At 52.0% G+C, this 20,419-nt stretch overlaps 6 protein-coding genes across 6 annotated transcripts; 2 read left to right on the top strand and 4 right to left on the bottom strand.

The window, feature by feature from the left end:
- Positions 1-804: 804 nt before the first annotated feature.
- On the bottom strand, positions 805-2,785 carry AYO21_05003 (hypothetical protein; the record flags this gene model as incomplete). Its single annotated transcript, XM_022654974.1, has 3 exons — positions 805-2,190; positions 2,240-2,683; positions 2,747-2,785. 3 exons carry the CDS (start codon positions 2,783-2,785, stop codon positions 805-807), a joined length of 1,869 nt encoding a protein of 622 aa, XP_022512657.1.
- Positions 2,786-3,609: 824 nt separating this feature from the next.
- On the bottom strand, positions 3,610-6,558 carry AYO21_05004 (hypothetical protein; the record flags this gene model as incomplete). Its single annotated transcript, XM_022654975.1, has 1 exon — positions 3,610-6,558. One exon carries the CDS (start codon positions 6,556-6,558, stop codon positions 3,610-3,612), a length of 2,949 nt encoding a protein of 982 aa, XP_022512658.1.
- A 1,408-nt stretch (positions 6,559-7,966) lies between these two features.
- AYO21_05005 (hypothetical protein) lies at positions 7,967-8,781 on the top strand (the record flags this gene model as incomplete). Its single annotated transcript, XM_022654976.1, has 2 exons — positions 7,967-8,588; positions 8,648-8,781. The coding sequence occupies 2 exons, from the start codon at positions 7,967-7,969 to the stop codon at positions 8,779-8,781; spliced, it is 756 nt and encodes a 251-aa protein (XP_022512659.1).
- Positions 8,782-10,799: 2,018 nt separating this feature from the next.
- On the bottom strand, positions 10,800-12,962 carry AYO21_05006 (hypothetical protein; the record flags this gene model as incomplete). The annotated part of the gene is made up of 4 exons (XM_022654977.1): positions 10,800-11,027; positions 11,082-11,632; positions 11,682-12,029; positions 12,083-12,962. 4 exons carry the CDS (start codon positions 12,960-12,962, stop codon positions 10,800-10,802), a joined length of 2,007 nt encoding a protein of 668 aa, XP_022512660.1.
- A 1,674-nt stretch (positions 12,963-14,636) lies between these two features.
- AYO21_05007 (hypothetical protein) lies at positions 14,637-16,504 on the bottom strand (the record flags this gene model as incomplete). The annotated part of the gene is made up of 3 exons (XM_022654978.1): positions 14,637-14,715; positions 14,774-15,371; positions 15,424-16,504. 3 exons carry the CDS (start codon positions 16,502-16,504, stop codon positions 14,637-14,639), a joined length of 1,758 nt encoding a protein of 585 aa, XP_022512661.1.
- Positions 16,505-17,084: 580 nt separating this feature from the next.
- On the top strand, positions 17,085-20,064 carry AYO21_05008 (hypothetical protein; the record flags this gene model as incomplete). The annotated part of the gene is made up of 3 exons (XM_022654979.1): positions 17,085-17,237; positions 17,289-17,386; positions 17,700-20,064. The coding sequence occupies 3 exons, from the start codon at positions 17,085-17,087 to the stop codon at positions 20,062-20,064; spliced, it is 2,616 nt and encodes an 871-aa protein (XP_022512662.1).
- Between the last annotated feature and the right edge of the window lie 355 nt (positions 20,065-20,419).

Genomic DNA, 20,419 nt, shown 5'->3' on the forward strand with positions numbered 1-20,419 from the left:
GGAAGAAGTATATCGATGGCAGTATAGTAGTATGGCAATAATGGTAGTGTAACAGCCGCCTTAATCATTATTTTTTTTTATCGAGTCTGGAGCTGCGACATGCATCATATCGGTGACCTCCGATCAACTGCTCCAACCATGGTGACCGCACCCTGTTAGCGTCCGCTTATTGAGATTTGGTTGGTTTTTTTTTTCCTTCATCGACTTTTTCCTCCCTCCATTTTGCCTCTCTTTCGCGGTTTTTTTCTCTCTCGGGAGTATGATCCTCAGCACCCGACTGGTGCATACGTAGTGACTGGCTCGCTGGGTAGCTGGATAGCTGCGTCGGTGGTGCCTGAGTACTGGGTGCTTAGGCAGTTGTGGCTCGCTAGGCTAGCAGGCTGGCAGCTGGCTTGGTGGGTGGGTAGGTGAGTAGCGACAAGAGAAAATGACGTAGGGGCGGGCGAGGCGGGTCAGCTTGGAGAATGCTTATCGAGACCTGCTTGTCTGGTGTCTACTGAGAGATAGATAATAGATACTTCGTAGATGCGGAGCAGATATGGACATAGATAGCGAGGTATTATGCATCATATCCATACCTACCTAGGTATATAAATGACTCGACAACGAAACACCTAATTGTCATTCACGGGTTAATCCTAGAGGGTGAGCAAAGGCTGTGTTGAGTTGGGCTTTTATCCGAGCCTTTTAGCTGGACGAACCTGAGCGCTCCCAAAGCACCCCTTGATACATATATCGCGCCCTAATCAGTCAAAGGCGCCCCAAAACTTTGCTCCTAAATGCAATGGACCCACCGTTTAACAATCACCGACCTCGTCGACCTCTTCTGCTCCGCTTGGACGGTCCAGCCAAGGTCAGATTGTCGGCGTCGAAGGATAGCCCCGTGTTAACGCTCCGCAAATGGGGAGGGTCTGTCTCTCCAGGCCCCGGGCTGTGGTCGATGCTGAGTGTGGACGGTTGTGCATCCATGAGGTCCCGCTTGCGCTTCGCTCCAGACTCTCTCAAGTGATCCAACCCAGCAACCATCTGGAAGGTTTCTTTCAGGATGGGATATAGATGTGGCAACGCGTAGTCTAACAACACACTCTTTACCATGTGACAGGCGACATCGCGGCTGTAATTTCGAACTCTGGCCACTTCCGTGAAGTGGTAACTGAGACGATCATCGGTGGTTTGTTCGGCGCGATGCATTCTCAACACCATGTCTTCGTTATTGAGAACTATGCTGAACGTCCGAACATCGTTGAAAAACTTCTCCCGGAGCTGGGGAGCTTGGCGCATCCACTGGAAGATGTTAAAGAGCGCCTGGCTGGTGCTGTACAGATTCTTCTCGAATGCGGCACGGAGCGAGCTATCCTCCCTTTTGGCTTCCATGAAGAGGAATGGAAACCATCGCTCACGTCCTCTCTTGCCCGGGTGCAGGCAACTCCCGAGCTCGATGGGATACTCGAGAAGTATCGATTCTATGAAGACGTCTCGATGAAACGATATGGCAAGGTCGGGTTTCGGCTGCGTGATCTTGCTGCTGTCCTTTGTTGCTTTTATCAGAAGCTTCTTTTCAATGCGCCATTGTTCCTCGCAGCTGAAGGTGAAAACACCGCGAAAATCGAGGCGATCTATAATGGAGATCATGATGGTTCTGTGGAAATCGGCCTCGCTCGAAGTAGAGCATTGTAATTGATCCCATGCAAAGTCCCGGGCAGACATTGGAGGAAACCGTCTGTATTCCTCGGCGTCAGGCCTCCAGTGACTTATATCATGCCTTAAAGCATCGTAAACGGGGAGGCCATTCTCGGAAGGCCGATCCTTGACTGACTTCCTGAAATTCTTGAGGTAGTCTTCCAGCACTCTGACTAGACTTTCAAATTTCTCGAATTCGACGTGCGAAGGCGTCGCATCGACAATCTTGTCTAGACCGAGTTCTTGAAGCTTATCGTCACCTGAAGATTTATCTGTGATGCCTCGGAATTCCAAATGTTCCATGAAATCGATATGTCGGACCGTGCTAGCCTTCGCAGTTGTTGTATTTTCAGTAGTGACACTGGTGCTAGTGAGGTGTGAGCTGGAAGATTCCATGTCTCCGGAGTCTGAGACGGATGCAGTATGTGAATCAACGTGTCTCTCCGTGAAATCGTGCGAAGTCTGTGCTGTGTCGGGGCTGACCAAGTTTAGCCAGGTTGAGACGTTGTCCTATCGTCTGTCAGCTCCATTACCACATCAAGATCGCATGTTGTCTCACTCGTTTCTCTGTGTCAGTCGCCTGCTCCAACCCTGTTCCAGGACGGCTCAAGGAAATAGGAAGCTCCCTCGGTCGAAGCTGAACTTTTGGTAACTGACGTGCCGCCGGAGACTGATACTTTTGTGACGGCAAGTCGCGAGCGTCGAGTCCGCCCAAAAACTGAAGCGGATCTTTGTTCTTGCTCTTGCTTGACCGAGTTTGGCGTGTATTCGACGTCACCGGTGGCTGCAGAGTCGTCTTCGCGGATCGCTTGTCCTTCGATGGCGGCGGCAACGAGGAACTCGACCTGAATCTCGACCTTGTTGGAGGCTTTGAGATTTTTCGCGAACGGTATTTGCGCGAGACATCTTCAAGGTCCCCGACAGTGAAATTCTTGACACTCAGCCCATGAAGTTTGGCAAAGGCTCTGGTGTGAGGTCGCTGATCAGAAGCTGGGCCCTGTCGCTGGCCGCAAAAGTCAGAAGAGGGATTACTCCCCCAAAGATGATTGCTATGGCTTGGACTAACCTTCATGCGTTGATCGTCCTTGCTCTTTGCGGACGGCATGCAAGGCTCTCAAATGTCTGATGTTTGTCAGATGCATTGCCTGTATCACTGAAGAAGAGATGCGCAGCCAGTGGAAGGACACCACTACACAAAGGAGATGGTCATGGAGGGTTGCAGGATATGGCGTGGCACGGTGCGCCAGTCTATAGATACATGTGAATTTGTTGCTAGAGGCGCTGCCCATCAGGAGGTTCAATGAAGTGGTTGGATAGAAGAAGGGCCTCGTGACGAGAGCGGGGTAGCAATCACAGTCGTTGTTTAGGCGCCGGATACACGAGCTGACAATGTGTGCGTCTCACCCTGGGTATACACATCTTTTCCAACATCTTTCAAACCTGTACACCTGGCGCGTCCAGTAACAGGTTCTGTCTCACATCAGCTCTGTACAATTGGTCTAAGGCCAAGGTATGAACTGATGGGGGTGTTTAGTTTCCACTAGCCACGGACCGTACCATCCCCGGGGAAGCCTGCGCATAGGAAATTCGGTGCCATCCACGGCGGCAGAGGCATGCATCTGACTGACGAATAGTCCATCGGACTTGACTCCTGGCCTATCCTCAGATGTCGAATTGGGCACCTTTCGACTTTAACAAATTGCCCTGGCTGCCACCAATCCAGAGAGCTGCTCCCCTCTTCCACTACGAGCCTGGGTTGAGGTGGTTCTCCCTGCACCCCGGATTGTTGCCGATCAGTCCCATCTAAAACACCCAAATCCAAGTCTTGCATAAGATCAAGCTGTACAGATACAACGACTCGCTAGGTATCACGTATCCAAATTCACACAGACCACCCATCCATCCATCTCATCGTCATGTCATGTCATGTCATGAATCGTTCGAGTCTCGCGTGTGGCGAGTATATGAGTTTCCCAACCCAACGCCCTTAGCTCTGGCATCAACTACTGCCTCGAGGCAGCGGCCCATGCCTTCTAGGTCGCCCATAATGCCCACATGTCCTCGATCACTCTCCACTCGGCCCCCCTTGACGCAACGATATCCTTCTGGTAGTTGTGCTGCACTCGCAAGGACTACTCCATCTCCTGCCGCAAACGCTAGATCGTCGAATGCATCCGTATACTTTATCGCCTCCTTATTAGTGACCCTGGCTCCGTACACGGTGGGCACCGTCTTGCCAAAGATGAACGCGTGCGGCGGGTAAAGATTATTTTCCTGGTGGCTGGGGTTGAACTTCAGCTGCTGTTTAAACACCGACACCTCCGCCAGCGTACGATCAAGATAGTCCTCCGCAAGGTCTTTGGGAATCGTTACCGCAGTTGCGATACTGCCTCGGTGATGAGACTGTTTCATTGACGGTCCAACCATTCCTTCTGCATTGCCTTCTATGTCTTGACCCGCCTCCAGTGCCTTGTCGACAGCATGCTGGCGCGCTTCTTCTAGACCATCTCTGGTATCGGTTTGCTGCGAGGTTTGGCTTTGGGGACCTTGTCCTACAAGCCAGGAAGTACGTTTGCTGGGCCCTGAAATGCTTTCCGAAAGAGCTCCGATGATGCTCTTCCTACGATCACGATCTTCCTTTTCCCGGTAGCTGCGTGGTATCGGTGGGTTGATGCAGGGAGACAGGTGGTATTCCTCCCAGACGTGGGGATCAAAGAAGTCCAGGTCATACCGTTTATTGGTGTGCTTCTGGATGAAGCACCGGCCGTCCTCCGGAAGAAGGGCGTAGCTGGTTCGGAGCGTGAAATTGACCTGGGCTGTGAGAACTCTGGAGCTCAAAAGGACATCGTCCCCGTTCCGCAAAGGTCCCAAAATATTGACACAGTGCTGCGGCACACCAGCGTAAACCACACCCGCAAACAGATCTGGACGTTGGTTGACCGCATGTCGTGTGATCAGCCCCCCAAGACTGTGGGCGATAACCGTGGCCCCTCGCTTCTCGTGAGGCGTCTCTGGATGGTTGCACTCCAGCGATTCCAAGAACTTGATCAACTTTCCACTAAGCAGATCAGGAGAGAGCCGCCAATCATAACCCCAGTCGTGCACTCGGAGTCTGTTCTCACGTGTGTTGGGGCATTTCTTCATATGTTTAAGCAACCTTCGGCAAATGTCAATAGGACCAATATGCGAAAGAATGCCGGACGGGATGACGGTCTGCTCCATGCGCTCTTCATCTTCGCGAGTCAACCCAACCTCCAAATCTACCTTACGCATGTTTAGTCCGACTTTGATAGGAACCCAGAGTTGTCGATGAGGAGGCTGTGCTGATCTCAAGATTGATCCCCTATACCCACCCAGAATAACAATGTCGCCTGTAGTCTTCGAGAGGGCACGTGACAGTATTGGATGCGCTCGCTGCTGCGGAGTTTCCACCTCGACGCCCTTTGCTGCAATCCGCATCTTCTGGACCGATCCGTACTGGTAAACCCGGTCTTGTCCATCGCCACTGCCTCCATCCACTCCCCGAGGGATCTCTCCGTTGAACTGGGCAGGCGACGTGCGTCGTTTCGCTACTTGTCGAAGCGCGGGCAGCCGAGGCAATCTGAGGGACGAATTTTGGAAACTGTCTGTTATGGCTTTGAATCGAGAATTGGCCATATCAGTAACATGAGAAAATGCGCTGATGTCGTCGTACGCCGATACACCCGAAACCCTTCGCCGGATGTATATCGATCCTTCAGAGTTGGAACGTGCCCGGCTAGTGTTTGATGCTGGACTGGTTGGAGAGAGTAACGATTCCACATTACCGTCTAGTTGACTCCGAGCCACAGGGCTGGGGTCGAGGGCTGACACCGGTGGCTGCATGTTGCGATATGTGTCGCCAGTACTACGTCTTTGAAGTGGTTCGCGAAGAGACCATCTGAATGGTTTATTGGTTGGTGTGATCTGACCGCCAGCTGGACTCTGTTGGCCAGAGTTCCCGCTGCTCGGCGGCAAAAAGGCAAGAGAGATGGAACTCATATTAAAATTCCCATATGGAAGCTCCGGTAACAGCTTTCGCAGGTTGGAAAGTAAGTTCGTTGGAGCCGATGAGAGACTGCGCCGTCGCTCACTTCCAGCTCCGCTCAAAATATTCTTGCTTAGGGACGATCTGTGAGCGTGCGGCGACTCGGGGCCTTCTTCGAGGTTGTTAATGCGTGACACGTCGTTCTCGTAACTTCGTGTGTGCCGGGGAATTTGATCGTCATCAGGCGGCGTGGGTGGTCTACGGTTCGGGTGCGGCGGGGGTGGATGCTCGTAGAGTGGCCTCGCAGGCTCATCTGCATCTTCTACCTTCGATTCCTGTGGAGACTGTGTCTTGATACAGGGGATATCTGGTTCACTGACGAAATGACTGGAATGTCGCTCATGCTGATCGGCCAAAATCGAATCGTGCGTACAGGCTCTCGTTCTGCTATTCTGGCGTAAGGCGGATGGTTCGGCACCACTCTGGTAGAGCGCAGGTGGCCTCAGGTTAGCGTTCGGTGTGCTGGGCTGGGTATCATTTGCTGCATCGCTGTAGTCGTCGTCTTCAGAATCTTCTGACAGTGCTAGAATTCTGCGGAAATAGTCGACCGGTAGATTGAGAGCCTTAGCCTTCTCAGCCACAGGGGTTTGTGGAGATCTCATCTGTGTTTGGACCCGACTCATACTGACGCCGATCATGTCATCGTCATACAGGTTTTCCGTGTCGAGTCTAGGGTTTGTTTGGCCACTGCCGCCAGCAAGGGTTTCAATGTCGACCAAACCCCCGAAGCCATCTGTCAATGGGGACCATTCTTCCTCGGGGCCGTGAGCGGAAATGAGGTCGACCGTCCCTGGAGCACGGGCTGATTCCATCATCGGGCGGAGGATTCATGAAGGCATGTAAGTTGTAAGTGGGTGGATTAATTCGGATGGTTGCAGTTCCTCGAGTATGCGTTGCGCAATAGAACGGAGAGGAGAGATCGAGTAATATAATAATGCTGATGAGCCCGGGAGTACTACCAAGTTAGAGCTGAGATATAGTGCTTATTATGGTCAGGGAATTCGGAGCGATAGAGGTTGACTGAAGAAGATTTGGGATTGAGGTAACACTGGGCTGCTGGGCTAGGTAAGATGATGAAAGCCGACCAGGCGAAGCAAGGATTACTCCAATAGAGAGACGGAGAGTGGTTGGCTGGAGAGGTGGCCAAAACGCTTAGGTTGCAGAGCGAAGCCACTGAGGTCGAGGGAGAGTCAAGATCCGGGTTTCGTAGCCGAGCATAGATGACAACGATGTTTGATAAGCGAGCAGCGGCTGTAATAAAATAGTTTCAGGGGATTAAGGATGAGTCTTACACCGCAGAGATGAGGATGAAGGAAGCATTGAAGAAGGAATTAAGCTGCGCAGAGGGATTTTTCCACCTGCAAAAGAGGCTGAGGGGGATTCGAGACCTCACCGGGAAGGAGCGGATCGACCCCATTGTTGATGCAATCAAGGGCCAAACCAGTATTTTCACCATCAGACAGCCATCGGCTATGTGCCGGGGCACGCTATTCCATGTACTTCATGGTGTTCGTGAAAACAGGATCCCAATGAAGCAAAGGATACGTACGAGGTACACAAATCCAACTATGCGCATGGTATATTAATTGTGCACCATGGACCTCCAGACCCCTCAGCTCTCCGCCTCTTGCACTTTCCCATGTCAGATGCCAAGCCATAGACTAGCCTAGACGCTTAGTCACCGACTGGACCCACAGACTCTAAATTCTAATTGAAAGCTTGTTTTTCCATGCGCCAGACTCGGCAAGACTCCAAGCAACTGGGAACTTCTCTTCTCCTGTGTAAGACACCTACGGTACTCCCTCGTTTGGGACGCTTGGAGCCAGCATTATGAAATGACTGAACTCTGCTATTGTCACACGCATGGTCAACCACTACTTGACGTGTACTTGTGATTCGAGATCAAACAACCGCTATTCTACGGCAAGTGAAACACAACCCTCAGTGACCCTTTCTGGCACCAGTCATTCGCCTTCAAAGGCATGCTCCAGACCACAGAATGCACTGCGGGGGCAAAGATTCACAACGAAGTGCCATACAGAGTCATTGATCAAGAGGGTTGGGTCATTGTTGATCCCAGTGACTGAAGAAGGCAATCGGTAGGTGGGACATTCTGAGTAACTCTGTCATATAATCCGCCTCTTATACCTTATATGCGATGGCTTCGCTTTCCTGTCAAGCAGCCACCGGGATTGATGCCCTTGACCACTTCTCAGAAAGATGTCGGCACAAGTCCCACGACCTCGTCGGATTGGCGGCAAGAGTCATTCAAGCGCTTGGTTTGGCCTCGCTAAGCTGTGCATGCACGACGAATACATGCGAGTCGAAGCCATTCGGAGGAGCAGACGAGATCGGGCACGAGCCACAATACTCGCTGCTGCTGCACCCGAGGCTGCCACTGCCAGTGCCTCTGGTGGTGATCGAGAGGTGGCCGAGGCCGAGGAGGATAAGGATATCGCAGACGACGAAAGACCACATGAAGGGGAGGATCAAGGAAACATCGAAGAAGTAGAGAATGAGGCCGCTATTGACACCGCAAATATTGGTGGGGTAAGTGGGGACATCCTCTTCGAAGGCCGCGAATCTATTAATATCAATGATGACCCGGAAAATGCGGCCGCCTCTCAAGCACAGTCCAAAGCCCATTCTGTCAAAGCCAGCATCACGAGATCTCATGCTGGTTCCAATGACACCGCGGGCAATGGTGAAGCTCAACAGAACGAGCCCTCGCCCCAACCTTCAAAAGCGCCGTCAGCAGTGACCCGAAACAGCTCAGGAGCTAGTCCCGCCAATGTTTCACCAGAGACCGCCCAAGAACTGCAACGTGCTCCTTCAACACGCCGTATGTCAGCGGTGTCCTCACTACGTTCTGGGAGATCTAGAACTACGGTTGGTCGGCAGACTATCGACGTGGAAGTTCGAAAAGCCCGCCGAATCTCATCGCCACGCCCATCAACGGTGTGTTCCAACAAAACGGGGAATCCTCCTGCCGTCAGTGGACATCACAGTACTATCTCCGCTCGACAAGAGAGTGAGCATCGCAGCTCACCACGTTTGTCAAGAGCTGCTTCGCCCACTTCTCGCATCGCAGAATGGCGTGCACGTACAGTGGATTCACAAGATCCGGGGGACGAGACCGCATTTGGACGCCCTTTTCGACCAGCTTGCCCTTCCGTCCCGGCCAGCATATCGCCCTCCACATCCAGCAGGCTTAGTCAAACAACTACTCTTACTTCTATCTCGCGAAGGCCACAAGGCCATACCTCTGCTCCCGTGTTAGCCTGTGTTGAACAAGCCACATCGAGCGCTCAGCAAGTGGCTCAGACACCCACGGGGGCCGAGGATCAAGCAGCACTGAGAGTACAGACTTGGAACTGGGCTGAGTCACAGCCTCACAGCCTGGAATATCATGCCACGCACAGATATGAACAGTCTGCTCAGCACTCGATTGCGCCACATATGGTGCAACGACAGCACCAGACATGTTCGCCTGCTCCCAACTTCTACCTAGGTACCCAGATCGAATATCCAGCCGAACCACACTCAGCTGGCAGCGACTGGGCCCTGTCTGCACAACGCAATTATGCTTCTCAACCTCAGCCTCAACTCTACCTCCCATGTCCCAACCCATACCAGCATCGATGGTCGCCATCTTACACTCCAAGACATCCTGGAGGACAGGGTACTCTTGTACTCTATGGCGGCAGCCACCATTATCTAACTGTTGCGATTCCATGTTCTTATCCTCAACCACCTTCAATCGCTCCGCCGTATGGGGAGACACCACGCCAATCATAGTCGCTGGGCAAGCATGCCTAACCCATCCCGAGACCAGGAATTTATTTACTTTTGCTTTCTACCAATCAACCCGAATACAAGACTTGAACTGGAAAGGGGTGCGAAAAGACGCCTGAAGGAGTAAAACTCACGCGACGGTAGACCTTCCTGCTTCCAAGTATCAGGCACCATGTACTAGGTACTAGAACCTCTCCTGCTCAAAACCCGACGGATGAATTGAACAGCGGAGCGCGGGGCACATACAAAAAGCACGAGCGCGAGACTCGGTCGGTGGTCAGTGGTCGGTGGTGCGGGGCATTTTATTTTTCTAAAGTGAGAGAGATGTTGAGGAGGTTTTGTTCAGCCTGGTTTCTCTACTTCCCACTACTAAGTAGTAAGCTGAAATGGGATCTGTCCATGTCAACTTGACTCGACTCGACTGTACTGGACTGGATAAGGGATGGGGTTCAAAGGAAGGCTGAGGGACATCTGCCATGGCAATATTTGAACCGTGTAGTCAGGGCCCAGTCAGAGCAAGGCGAAGAATATACCAGGTACAAGTACAGCAGGCAGGTAGAAATAACGACACGAATGGGAGAGCGCTCTTCTTCATCTTTCACGGTGTAATATGTCCATGCGTTCCTCGTTCCTCGATCCTTGACTGTGGCCAGAGGAGCAGGAAAGATATGCGCTGTCAAGAAGCTAAGCAGCCAAGCTATACTTGCCACTTATCGTCATGTAGAGCAAAGGCTAAGAGTCATGCTCGTATCTAGCCTGGTCTTTTAAGTCTCCTCAAAAATTTGTACTCTACCTTTGGTCCTCCTCTCTCCCGTTGCCGTCCCAGGACTCAGAAAGACGTGGGCGACTCGCTCAGTGACATGAACCGACTGTGAGATTCCACTGGGATGCTCGTTTCCGTCCCTGAACAACAAATGTGTCTTCCAGCCGCAATCCTTCTACACGGTTGGCTTGACAAAGAGGACTTTCGGGCACCAGCTGAACGAGTTCCTTGATCCGAAAGGGGGTAGCTCTGGTGTCAAGGGTGTAAACGCTCTCTGCCGAATTGCAGTAGCGTTTCTCAGTATGTAGTTGAGTTGTTAAGTTTCCAAATCCGTTCAATCAGTCATTAGTATCGTCCTCACTCTCAATCCCGACATAGATAGTATCCAGCCACAGCATCAAGCCATATCATGGGACGGAAGCCTGATGTTTCCGCAGCAACGTCATAAGCACACAGTCGTCTCTGGAAGTAGAGGTCCAGCGCCGCGGCGTTAGGTTATTGGTTCATGCGCGGGCGTTTCGCGTCCGGGCCTGCCCCGTTCTGAACAGCACGTTCCTCGCGTATCCGAATTGCCTCAGTCCCGTCGTCAACAAGGGTTTCCCTGAACCAAGGGTGTTTGAGGGCCTCTTTCGCCGTGATCCTATTTTTTGGGTCATAAACAAAAATCTTTCTCAGCAGGTCGAGAAGGTGTCGGTTGAAAGGGTTGGTTGCTGGTATGAATTCCTGTGCGAATCACTGTCAGTATAATCTCACAAAGACGAATGCACAGAAACGTACATGGAGATGCTTCATCGCCTTGACGTATTTCCTTGAAGCCTTTGAAGTCTCATTGTTGGGATATTCCAGCTTCCCCCGGTTGAAGTACTTTGCAGCGGAGTTTGCGTTGGCGCCGCGACCACCCGAGCATACTTGCTTGACAAGTTTTGCGTCAATCTTGCCATTACATACAGCTTCCATCATGGCCAAATGCTCGAGATTATCGTGCGTTTGGAACAGTGCATCACCTGTGAAGAATTCCACAATGATACACCCTATGCTCCAAATGTCGCAGGGGAAACTCCATCCCAGCTGCAGAATAATCTCAGGTGCTCTGTAATGTCGTGTTGATACCACAGAGGAATGATATTCGTCATCGAAGGTGGCTGAACCAAAGTCTATTAAACGAATTTCACTGTCCAGAAGGACTCTGCGCTGTCGAGCAGTTCTGGATGTCGTGTGGGACGACGAAGGTATCGAGCGATTGTAGGTAAACGTCTGGTAGGCATTGTGAACCAGTAGTATGTTTTCAGGTTTGAGATCTGTGTGAATGAGGTTGAGGTCGTGCAGAACTGCAAAAATTTAGTGCTGGCATTCAATTAACAGGGGTGTGTGACTTACAGGCAACACTGGTAAACAACTGACGAGCAAAGCTCTGGATCTGCGAACTAGGGAATGGAACAAAGCCATTTCCTTTCAAAAAATCGAAGACACTCTGTCCCAGGAGGTCCGTGACTATACAAATGTGGTTCCGGAAGTCGAACGAGTCCCGTAGATGGATACACTTGTTGCGGTTGGTTTTGTCGTTCAGAGCAAGTGTAGAAAGAACGCGCAGCTCGATCCGAGAAGCATCGCGATACTTCTGCACGGATCGAATGATTTTAACAGCGCATCTTGTCTTCTTTCGTGAATCAAACGCCTCGACCACTTTGCCAAATGTGCCTTGCCCGAGAAGCTTGATAATCTCATCTATCAAAATTTGTTAGAAAAAGTCGATATCACGGGGAAATAATGATACTCACATCGGTCAGCAAGTTTCGTGCCAGGCGTCACAATGTAATGGCCGTCGTCATCATCCACCTTCAGATTTTTATGCCTTTCTGTGTCACGTATTACTGGGACGTGAACATCGGCAGCTTTGCGTACAGGTTTTTGAGGGGGGACATAGTCTGCAAAAGCATCTGGTGCGGACTCTTGTTGCTTTCTTTTTGCCGCTTGTGCACGGGTCTCTTTTTGGGTTGTGGTTCTTTTCCGCTTTTGTCCTACTCTGACATCTTCATAACTGTTGCTAGCAGTATTGCTGCCATACGATTCGAGCGAAGTTGGGGCAGTAACTGTCTGGAGGGAAGTGGTTCGGTCAGCGGAATGATAAGAGGCGGACGACGATGATGCCCCAAATTTAGCCGGGTGCGTCGAATATGTCGGACTGTCTGTATATTCAATGTCATAGCCCTCATCAACTTTTCTTTTCCGGCCTGCATTCGAATTGTATCCGCCAACATCTTCTCTCTGTTGTCTTTTCGAAGCGTCTCCTGGGCCCTGGGGATCGGGACTGTCGTCGTCTATGACGATGATTTCTTTTGGAACTCCGTTCTTGTAAAATTCATTCCAGTCCGGTTGTCTTCTTAGGTGAGCATCGGACAGGGTTGACGTCGACTGAGACGGAGGCATTGTGGAAACGTTTGACGGCCCTCTGTATGAGATCGCTGGGGATTCTTGCGGTCGCTGGTACTGAGCGGCACCGGGGTAGGAATGAAACGCAGTGTTCAACCGCTGGGATGCAGGTAGCGTGTTGTTGGTGGGGTAGGGAAGGGTACTCGGTGAATATAGATTTTGATGAGCATAACCATATTGGCTATGGTGAGCAGGCAAGAGTGTGGTTGCTATCGAGGGTGTAGACATGGTGTTTTGTGCCCGTTTTTGGTGGGAGTGGCTCGACAACCCAGATGGTGTCGATTGCAAAGAGCAACATGCGAGGGTCGGGAGGGGTTGATGGTGGTATGTGCGGTCTCGAAACTCGACTGAGGCGTTAATAAGGGACACAGGTCGATGGGAGATGATGGGATAGAGTCAAAGGAGAGAGGTAGAACGTCAGAAGGTCGTTGTCGAGGCGGAGTTCGAGGATCGGGTGAAAACGTGGAGACGGACAACTTCAGGCGGGAAACGCCTACCGCAGTTGATCCACGCCCATGTTCGTTGTGTTCAAGCGGACGATAGGGAAGGCCGAGGGAAAACGGACTTAGGTAGATGACGAAGAATAAAATTGATGTCAGTCGGGTTGAGAGAAAACCAGAGGGTAGAGGACGACGATGATGTCGACTGAGGTGAAGTGAGGTTTGCACTTTGACGGCTGCCCAGTGATCCAGTTTGCCATTAGCCAGGCTTAAGCCAGGCCAGTCGTAGCGCACTTCAGGTTGCAGGGCGAGCACACACGAAAGGGTTCAATTCTGTTTCTGGGCATCGACATGGAGAACTGCGTCTAGTTAGCCGGCCGAATCATCAGTGGCCACTGCCCACAGGTGAATGATACCACCCTTTCCAAAGCCCCAACACCCGGGCACCTCAGGGCTGTGATCTTAACCAGAACAACGCACGGCACCGCCCACCAACGTCCTCCGCAGGATGCACCAGCCAGACCCTGAACGTGGCTATTATTCTATTACTGAGTGCAACACGTCACAAAGTAGGAATGCTGAGTATCTTCTCTTCCTTTTACTATGTATGTCGCTGTAGGCTACTTTGGACTTGACACTGGATCGAGTTGAGCCATTGCACTTGTCATGGCGTCTATTTTTTCACTCAGCCTCAGGATTGGTGAGGATGTCCCCCAGGCTTTGCATTCCACGCGCCTTTACCTACTAGTCTTTGTCGCTTATGAAGCCCTCGAGCTGTGCGGCAAATAGGTGGGTGACCTGAGGTATGGGGGTCTTTCCAATAGCGCCTCCTCGTCACACCACGGCAATCGTGCCCTGCGCAGCGTGGCAGTTTTCGGATATACTTGTCCTGTACCGAGACGAAGTACCTCTTACTTGTGTATTTCACAAAATCGACAGAGGTGAGAGGATTGAGGATTGAGGATTGATCCGTTCGGCTGCCCTGGCCAGGCAGGCGCTCTCCTCACAACCGGTGTCGGGGAAAAATTGGAGGGATGACCAGTTTCCGCCACCTCAAATTGCCGTGCCATGGCGATCACGACATGCGACAGGACCCGAATGGAGCGAACGGAGCGCGTGTGGTGCGTGGGTGAAGCAGGAACTCGTTTCGCCCGAACAAAGACCAATGGATGCATGGATGGATTTGCCTCCCCGGTCGGTCGGTTGGCGACCCTTTGAAGAATCCACATTGCACTAGTCTAGATTAGACAATTCAAAACTAAACTCAGCCTGACGTGACCAAAGGCGACCTTGCTGAAGATAGAAGCCAGATACGTTGATCTCCCTTTCATGGGCAATACAAGCCACCACTGTCAATCTGCGTGCTATTCCCCAATCAATGCGCTGTCCGGTTCTGCTCTCTAGAAACCTCAATTTGGCATCCTGGTCGTTTTCGTGTGTGTTTTATGGAGTTCCCATTATCTTACAGTAAGCTTCCCCTGTCGCCCCCGCCGATGAAAGGTGCACCGCAAAATCTCTCCGTGGAGCAGCGCTTGTAAAATCTAGAAATGCACATATCAAGAATCAGTTTTCTCGGGGAGACTAAGTCCTCTCACATACGAACGTGAGGCACGGGCGTCACTTTCCAGCACGAGCAAGACATCTCGGGCCTGGATCTTCGCGTCCCTGTCTTCGTCCCACTGACCAAACTGCTTCTCCCTTGGAGCGGTCCGAGCTCGATCAGGGGCCGGTGTCCCTGCTGTCGACGGAGCGCCTGACGCTGTTGGTCTGCCTGGAGTCGCCGCAGGACTTGCTCCTGCTTTACCAGCATTCATCCAGTCATACGTTCTCGACTTCTTGCCGCCCAGGCGACTGCCAAACAATCCCGCGACGGCCATTCGTGCTGCCTCGTTAGCAGACTTGTGCTGTTGCTGTTCGGAGAATTTGCTCTCTGCCAGTTTCCTCTCCTTCTTTGTTGTCTTTTTCTCTGCGTCCAGGTTGGCAACAGTGACCGCCTCAGGCGTCGCATCGGGCCCGGTCGCCGTTGGGCCTGCTTCTTCTCTTTTGGCGGCTTTTCGTTTGACTCTCTTTTGCCGTCGTGCTTCCTCTGCAGCCCTCTCCGCCTGTGAAACTTTTTCGAACGTAGATATTAGACGCATAGGTCCAGGAACCTGCTCAGGGCGTACCGATGACTCGCTACCTGTTTGGGAATGCGTGCCTAGTTTCTCGTCAGCGCCAGAAAAAAAGGAGCGGGGAATCCAAAACCCTACGCTTTAGACTGGAGCTACCTGCTGGGCTGGTGGCTCCGTCAGGGACATCTGCTGCAGGCTTGGCCTGAACTGCGATATCTTGCCATTCCTCCGGTACCTTTCCAGCAGAATGCTGCCGACGTTCTTGAGAGAGTCTTGAAGAGGTGCTCAGCAAACCAGTCATTCGAGCTCGTGTTGCCAAACTGATGACCTTCATGATGTCTGAAAGCCGCTCGCCCTTCTGTCCAGTGTCGAGAATTGCTTGCCCCTTGTCGATAATGCGCGAGGCGCCTTCCAGCCCATTGACTCGTACAGTGGGAGGAGGCATGTGTTTTTGAGTATTGACTAGAACTCCAGACTGTGGATCAACCAGATGTTCGGTGATGCTGATGTTTCGAATCTTTTCATTGAGGGCTCCGCCCAACAAAAACATATCCCAGAGTGGATGCTGGCTGTATCTAGACGCCTCCCAGTCGGCGCGAGCTTCATTCCTCTCTTTCGTCTCTTCTTCTGACGGTTGGTGTTCCCGGGTAGTATCCTCTGCTTGATCTTGTTGCGAGGCACTTACGCCTCCACTGGATCCCGGTGGGGGAAATGAATTGTTTTGATACTCAAAACTGCCAGAAGTAGCCGTCTGGGGAGTTGAAGTGCCAAAGTAGTCATTCTGAACGAGCATCCTAGCCTCCTCTTCAATATTTATCCCAGTTCCAACTAGAATGTCCTCGTAGTTGCGGTCTTCAGCTTTGTCAGGACGTTGAGGGGGAGGCATCAGTCCTTGCCCCGGGGGCGGCCCAGCTGAACCATTAATGGGAGCACTTCCACCTGGAGTGGTTGGCTGCGCGGTGGGGGTGGCAGGATAGCTTTGGGGAGCAGAAGGGGACTGAACATCGGGTGACAGTCTAGGTCTCTTCGCGGCTGGCGGTTGGAAATATTGCTGGGGTGAGAACGCTTGAGGCGAAGGTGAGGAGTAGTTCATGGCTAATGGAGGTGACTGAGGGCCAAGCGGGCTGGGTCTGCCATTTGCAGGGCTGAAGTTGCGCGAAAAGGACGTCTGTGTCTGCGGGAGCGGAGGTCGCGATGGAGCCGGCGGCGAGTGAGCCATCGTGATCGAGAGTCTGCCTTAAATTCCACCTCAAACCCTCAAAACCTCAACGTCTGTCTCTTTCTCTCCGAGCCTGGGTCTTGAATCCGAGTGAGCGTCGACTCACGCTCGGCCTCCTTCTTGTGCCAAGCATGCCTGATTCCACTTTGCTGACATCCAAAGTTCTGCTGATACGCAAGAGGAACGTGTCGGGAATAGAATTGTAGGAGTAAGTGGTGTGGTTGAGTGATGCGATGATGGTCAAAAGCGTAAACCGCGGGTAAGGGCAGCCTACTCAGAGAAATGACCCAGAGTCTCAAGGCCGCACTCAGTCACGTGATCTGCCTGTTCCTACACCCCCAACTTCGTGTTGACTTTGGTCCGCTGTTTATCCAAAACCACATTTTTATCAAGTCAATCAAACGCGTCTGACACTGAATGGCTAGCAGCATCCGCAACGTTAAGAACTTTATTTCGGCGACATAACGAATGCCCTGATTTAGGGGATTTGTTCTATGCGTGCACCTCTCATTCTATCCCACCGATCCCTCGATCTCTCCCAGTCTCCGATCCTGTCTCCTACGATTTTTCCGTGAGAAGCATGGCTACGAAAAGAAAGGCCGCGGCCATGACTGCCGTGGAAGATGATGAACCAGTAGACCCTTCGGATGAGCTTGTGTTTATTGGCTTAGGTGGTTGTCAAGAAGTTGGTCGATCGTGTCATATCCTACAATACAAGGACAAGACTGTCATGGTGAGGCCCTCGAGACACAACTGGATCAAACAAAGTCTGACAAGCGTGTAGCTCGATGCTGGCATGCACACAGGTCGGGAAGGGATGTCGGCCATGCCCTATTTTGACGACTTCGATCTGAGCACTGTGGACATCCTGTTAATCAGCCAGTAGGTGAACCTCTCCCTTTCTGATCGCATTGCTTTGGAGAATGAATTTGAGCAGGTTGGGCAGAAAACAAACGGGTTTTTCTTGCTCGACATCCATTAGGCACGCTGCATCTGGAAGCAGCTGGGTTCGACGGTCATGCTCGAAGAGATCTTGTACCTATAGGCAGACACCAATACAATCTTGTTCACCTATGATCCTCGTTCCTCCCTCTTGTCCTCCGTTTCTGGCCTCATCCCAGTCGTTTATCTGCTCGGCCCACAGGGCCTTTGTTCAGACTGCTCAGAGTTGGATGCTAACTGTGATCTCGTGCAGTTTCCATCTGGACCACGCAGCCGCACTGCCTTATGTCCTCGCCAAAACGGACTTCAAAGGCCGCGTATTCATGACACATCCGACCAAGGCAATCTACAAATGGCTGATCCAGGACTCTGTCCGAGTGAGCAATACGACATCTACTTCGGATCAAAGGACCTCGCTGTACACCGAAGCTGACCACATCTCTACTCTTCCTCAAATTGAGACGATCGACTTCTACACGACGCATACCGTTTCGGGCATTCGGATAACACCGTATCCGGCCGGGCACGTCCTCGGGGCTGCTATGTTTTTGATCAATATCGCTGGACTCAACATCTTCTTTACCGGGGACTACTCTCGAGAGCAGGACCGGCATCTTGTGGCTGCCGAGGTTCCAAACTCCTCGAGTGTGGGCAAGATAGATGTCCTCATCACCGAGTCTACATTTGGTATTTCAAACGCACCTCCCCGCGCAGAGCGGGAGACTGCTCTCCTGAAGTCTGTCTCCAACATCTTGGGCCGTGGTGGGAAAGTTTTGATGCCAGTTTTTGCGCTCGGTCGAGCACAAGAGTTGCTGCTCATCCTCGAGGACTACTGGCAACGGCACCCGGAACTGCAGAAGTTTCCCATCTATTACACCGGCAATACGGCACGAAAATGCATGGTGGTGTACCAGACGTATATCAACGCCATGAACGACAACATCAAACGCATCTTTCGAGAGAGAATGGCGGAAGCTGAAGCAGCTGGCAACGCGAAAGGCGTCAGTGCAGGCCCCTGGGACTTCCGGTTTGTGCGAAGCCTGCGAAACCTAGACCGATTTGACGATGTGGGAGGATGTGTAATGTTGGCATCGCCTGGCATGATGCAATCGGGCATGTCCCGCATCTTGCTCGAAAGATGGGCACCCGATCAACGCAATGGAGTCATCATGACAGGTTACAATATCGAAGGCACCATGGGCCGGACTATTCTGTCAGAGCCAGAGATGATACCCGCCATCATGAGCGGGGGCAATACAGGCTTGGGCAACACCATGGGTCGCAGAAACAAAGACGACGATGCCGCTGTGATGATCCCCCGACGGTGTTCGGTGGAGGAATTTCAGTTCGCAGCCCACGTTACAGGAGTTGAGAATGTAGAATTCATTGAGCAAGTCGCTGCACCCCACGTTATTCTAGTCCATGGAGAACGTTCCCAAGCGGCACGACTCAGATCGAGACTCCTGGATCTGAATTCCCGCCGATTGACAAGCAATCCGAACGCACAGCAAACAAAAGTGTACAGTCCAGAAAATGGCGCAGAAATCAAAATTCCCTTCAGAAAGGACAAAGTGGCCAAAGTGGTGGGAAAACTGGCACAGATTCCTCCTCCTTCATCTGCCGAAGAGGATGATACAAGAGTGGTCAGTGGAGTTCTGGTACAGAACGGCTTCAAGCTCAGCTTGATGGCGCCGGAGGACCTTCGCGAATACGCCGGCCTCACCACCACGACTATTCTGTGCCGGCAACACATCACTCTGGCTGCAGCTGGGGTGGAGCTAATTAAATGGGCTCTGGAAGGCACTTTTGGGAGCATTGAGGAGGTCGGTCATATCAAGGCCGAAGCAAATGGGCATCCTGCCAAGGTCGAGAGCAATCAGATGAATGGAGAAAACGGGATGAAAGCCGAAGAAGAAGCCGACGAGGAAATTGTCGCGGAGCCACCGCGAACGTTCCTCATCATGGGGTGCGTCACGCTCAAGTGGTCGGGACGAGAGAAGCAGGTTGAACTGGAATGGGAAGGCAACACCATGAACGATGGTATTGCAGACGCAGTCATGGCTGTACTAATGACAGTGGAGAGCAGTCCGGCAGCCGTCAAATACTCGTCGAGCAAGTCGGCTCATTCACACCATGGCCACGAGCATGACAATGGCGTCAAGCCACTGACCAACGAACTGATCAAGCTCTCTCCCCAGGATCGGTTCTCGAGACTATGTATGTTCCTGGAAGAGCAGTTTGGTGATAACATCACCCCGATAAACAAACCGCGCACAGTTTACCCACCAGACCGCAAAACCCAAGTGTCTGGTGGAATCGAAGGGGTAAAGAAAGAGGAGAACGACGAGGAGGAGGCGGCGGCGGCGGATGATTCAGATGAGGAAGCTGATCTTGAACGTGCTGAAGCCGAAGAGCGCGCAAGGCTGGCGGCAGTCGGGATTCCCGTGCCAGGACTGGAAATCCGGTTCGACAAACATGTGGCAAGTTTATGGCTGGAGAATCTGGACGTGGAATGCGCTAATGCCGTCCTACGAGATCGGATCAAGGCCGTCGTGGAGAGAGCGGTGGAAACTATTGCTCCTCTTTGGGCTGTGCATGGCCAGAGGCGCAAGGTCTGAATGCCATTCCAATCGTGCCCAGCAACGAGACCTTCTCTCTCTACAGATGCTTTCCATCTACGAGGGGCTCGACAACGAGCAATCGAGAGTTTCATGACAAGGAATGTCCTCTGCAGTGCTGGCATGCTCCATGACGAAGACAAAGGACCTTGTTGGGAGACCACAACCACAAGTCGAATACAACCAAGCCAAACCATCGTTGACTGGTTCGTTGGATCTGCAATGACCCGATCGAGCACGCAAGCTACAAGCGTGGATCCTAGGAAGATTACATCTACAGTCCTCCCGGGAAATCCTCATAATAATATTATGTACTCGTATGCCTTCCAAATCGGGTCAAGACTGGGACACCAAG

The sequence above is a fragment of the Fonsecaea monophora genome, assembly GCF_001642475.1.
Source record: "Fonsecaea monophora strain CBS 269.37 chromosome Unknown Scaff30, whole genome shotgun sequence".
NCBI lineage: Eukaryota > Fungi > Ascomycota > Eurotiomycetes > Chaetothyriales > Herpotrichiellaceae > Fonsecaea > Fonsecaea monophora.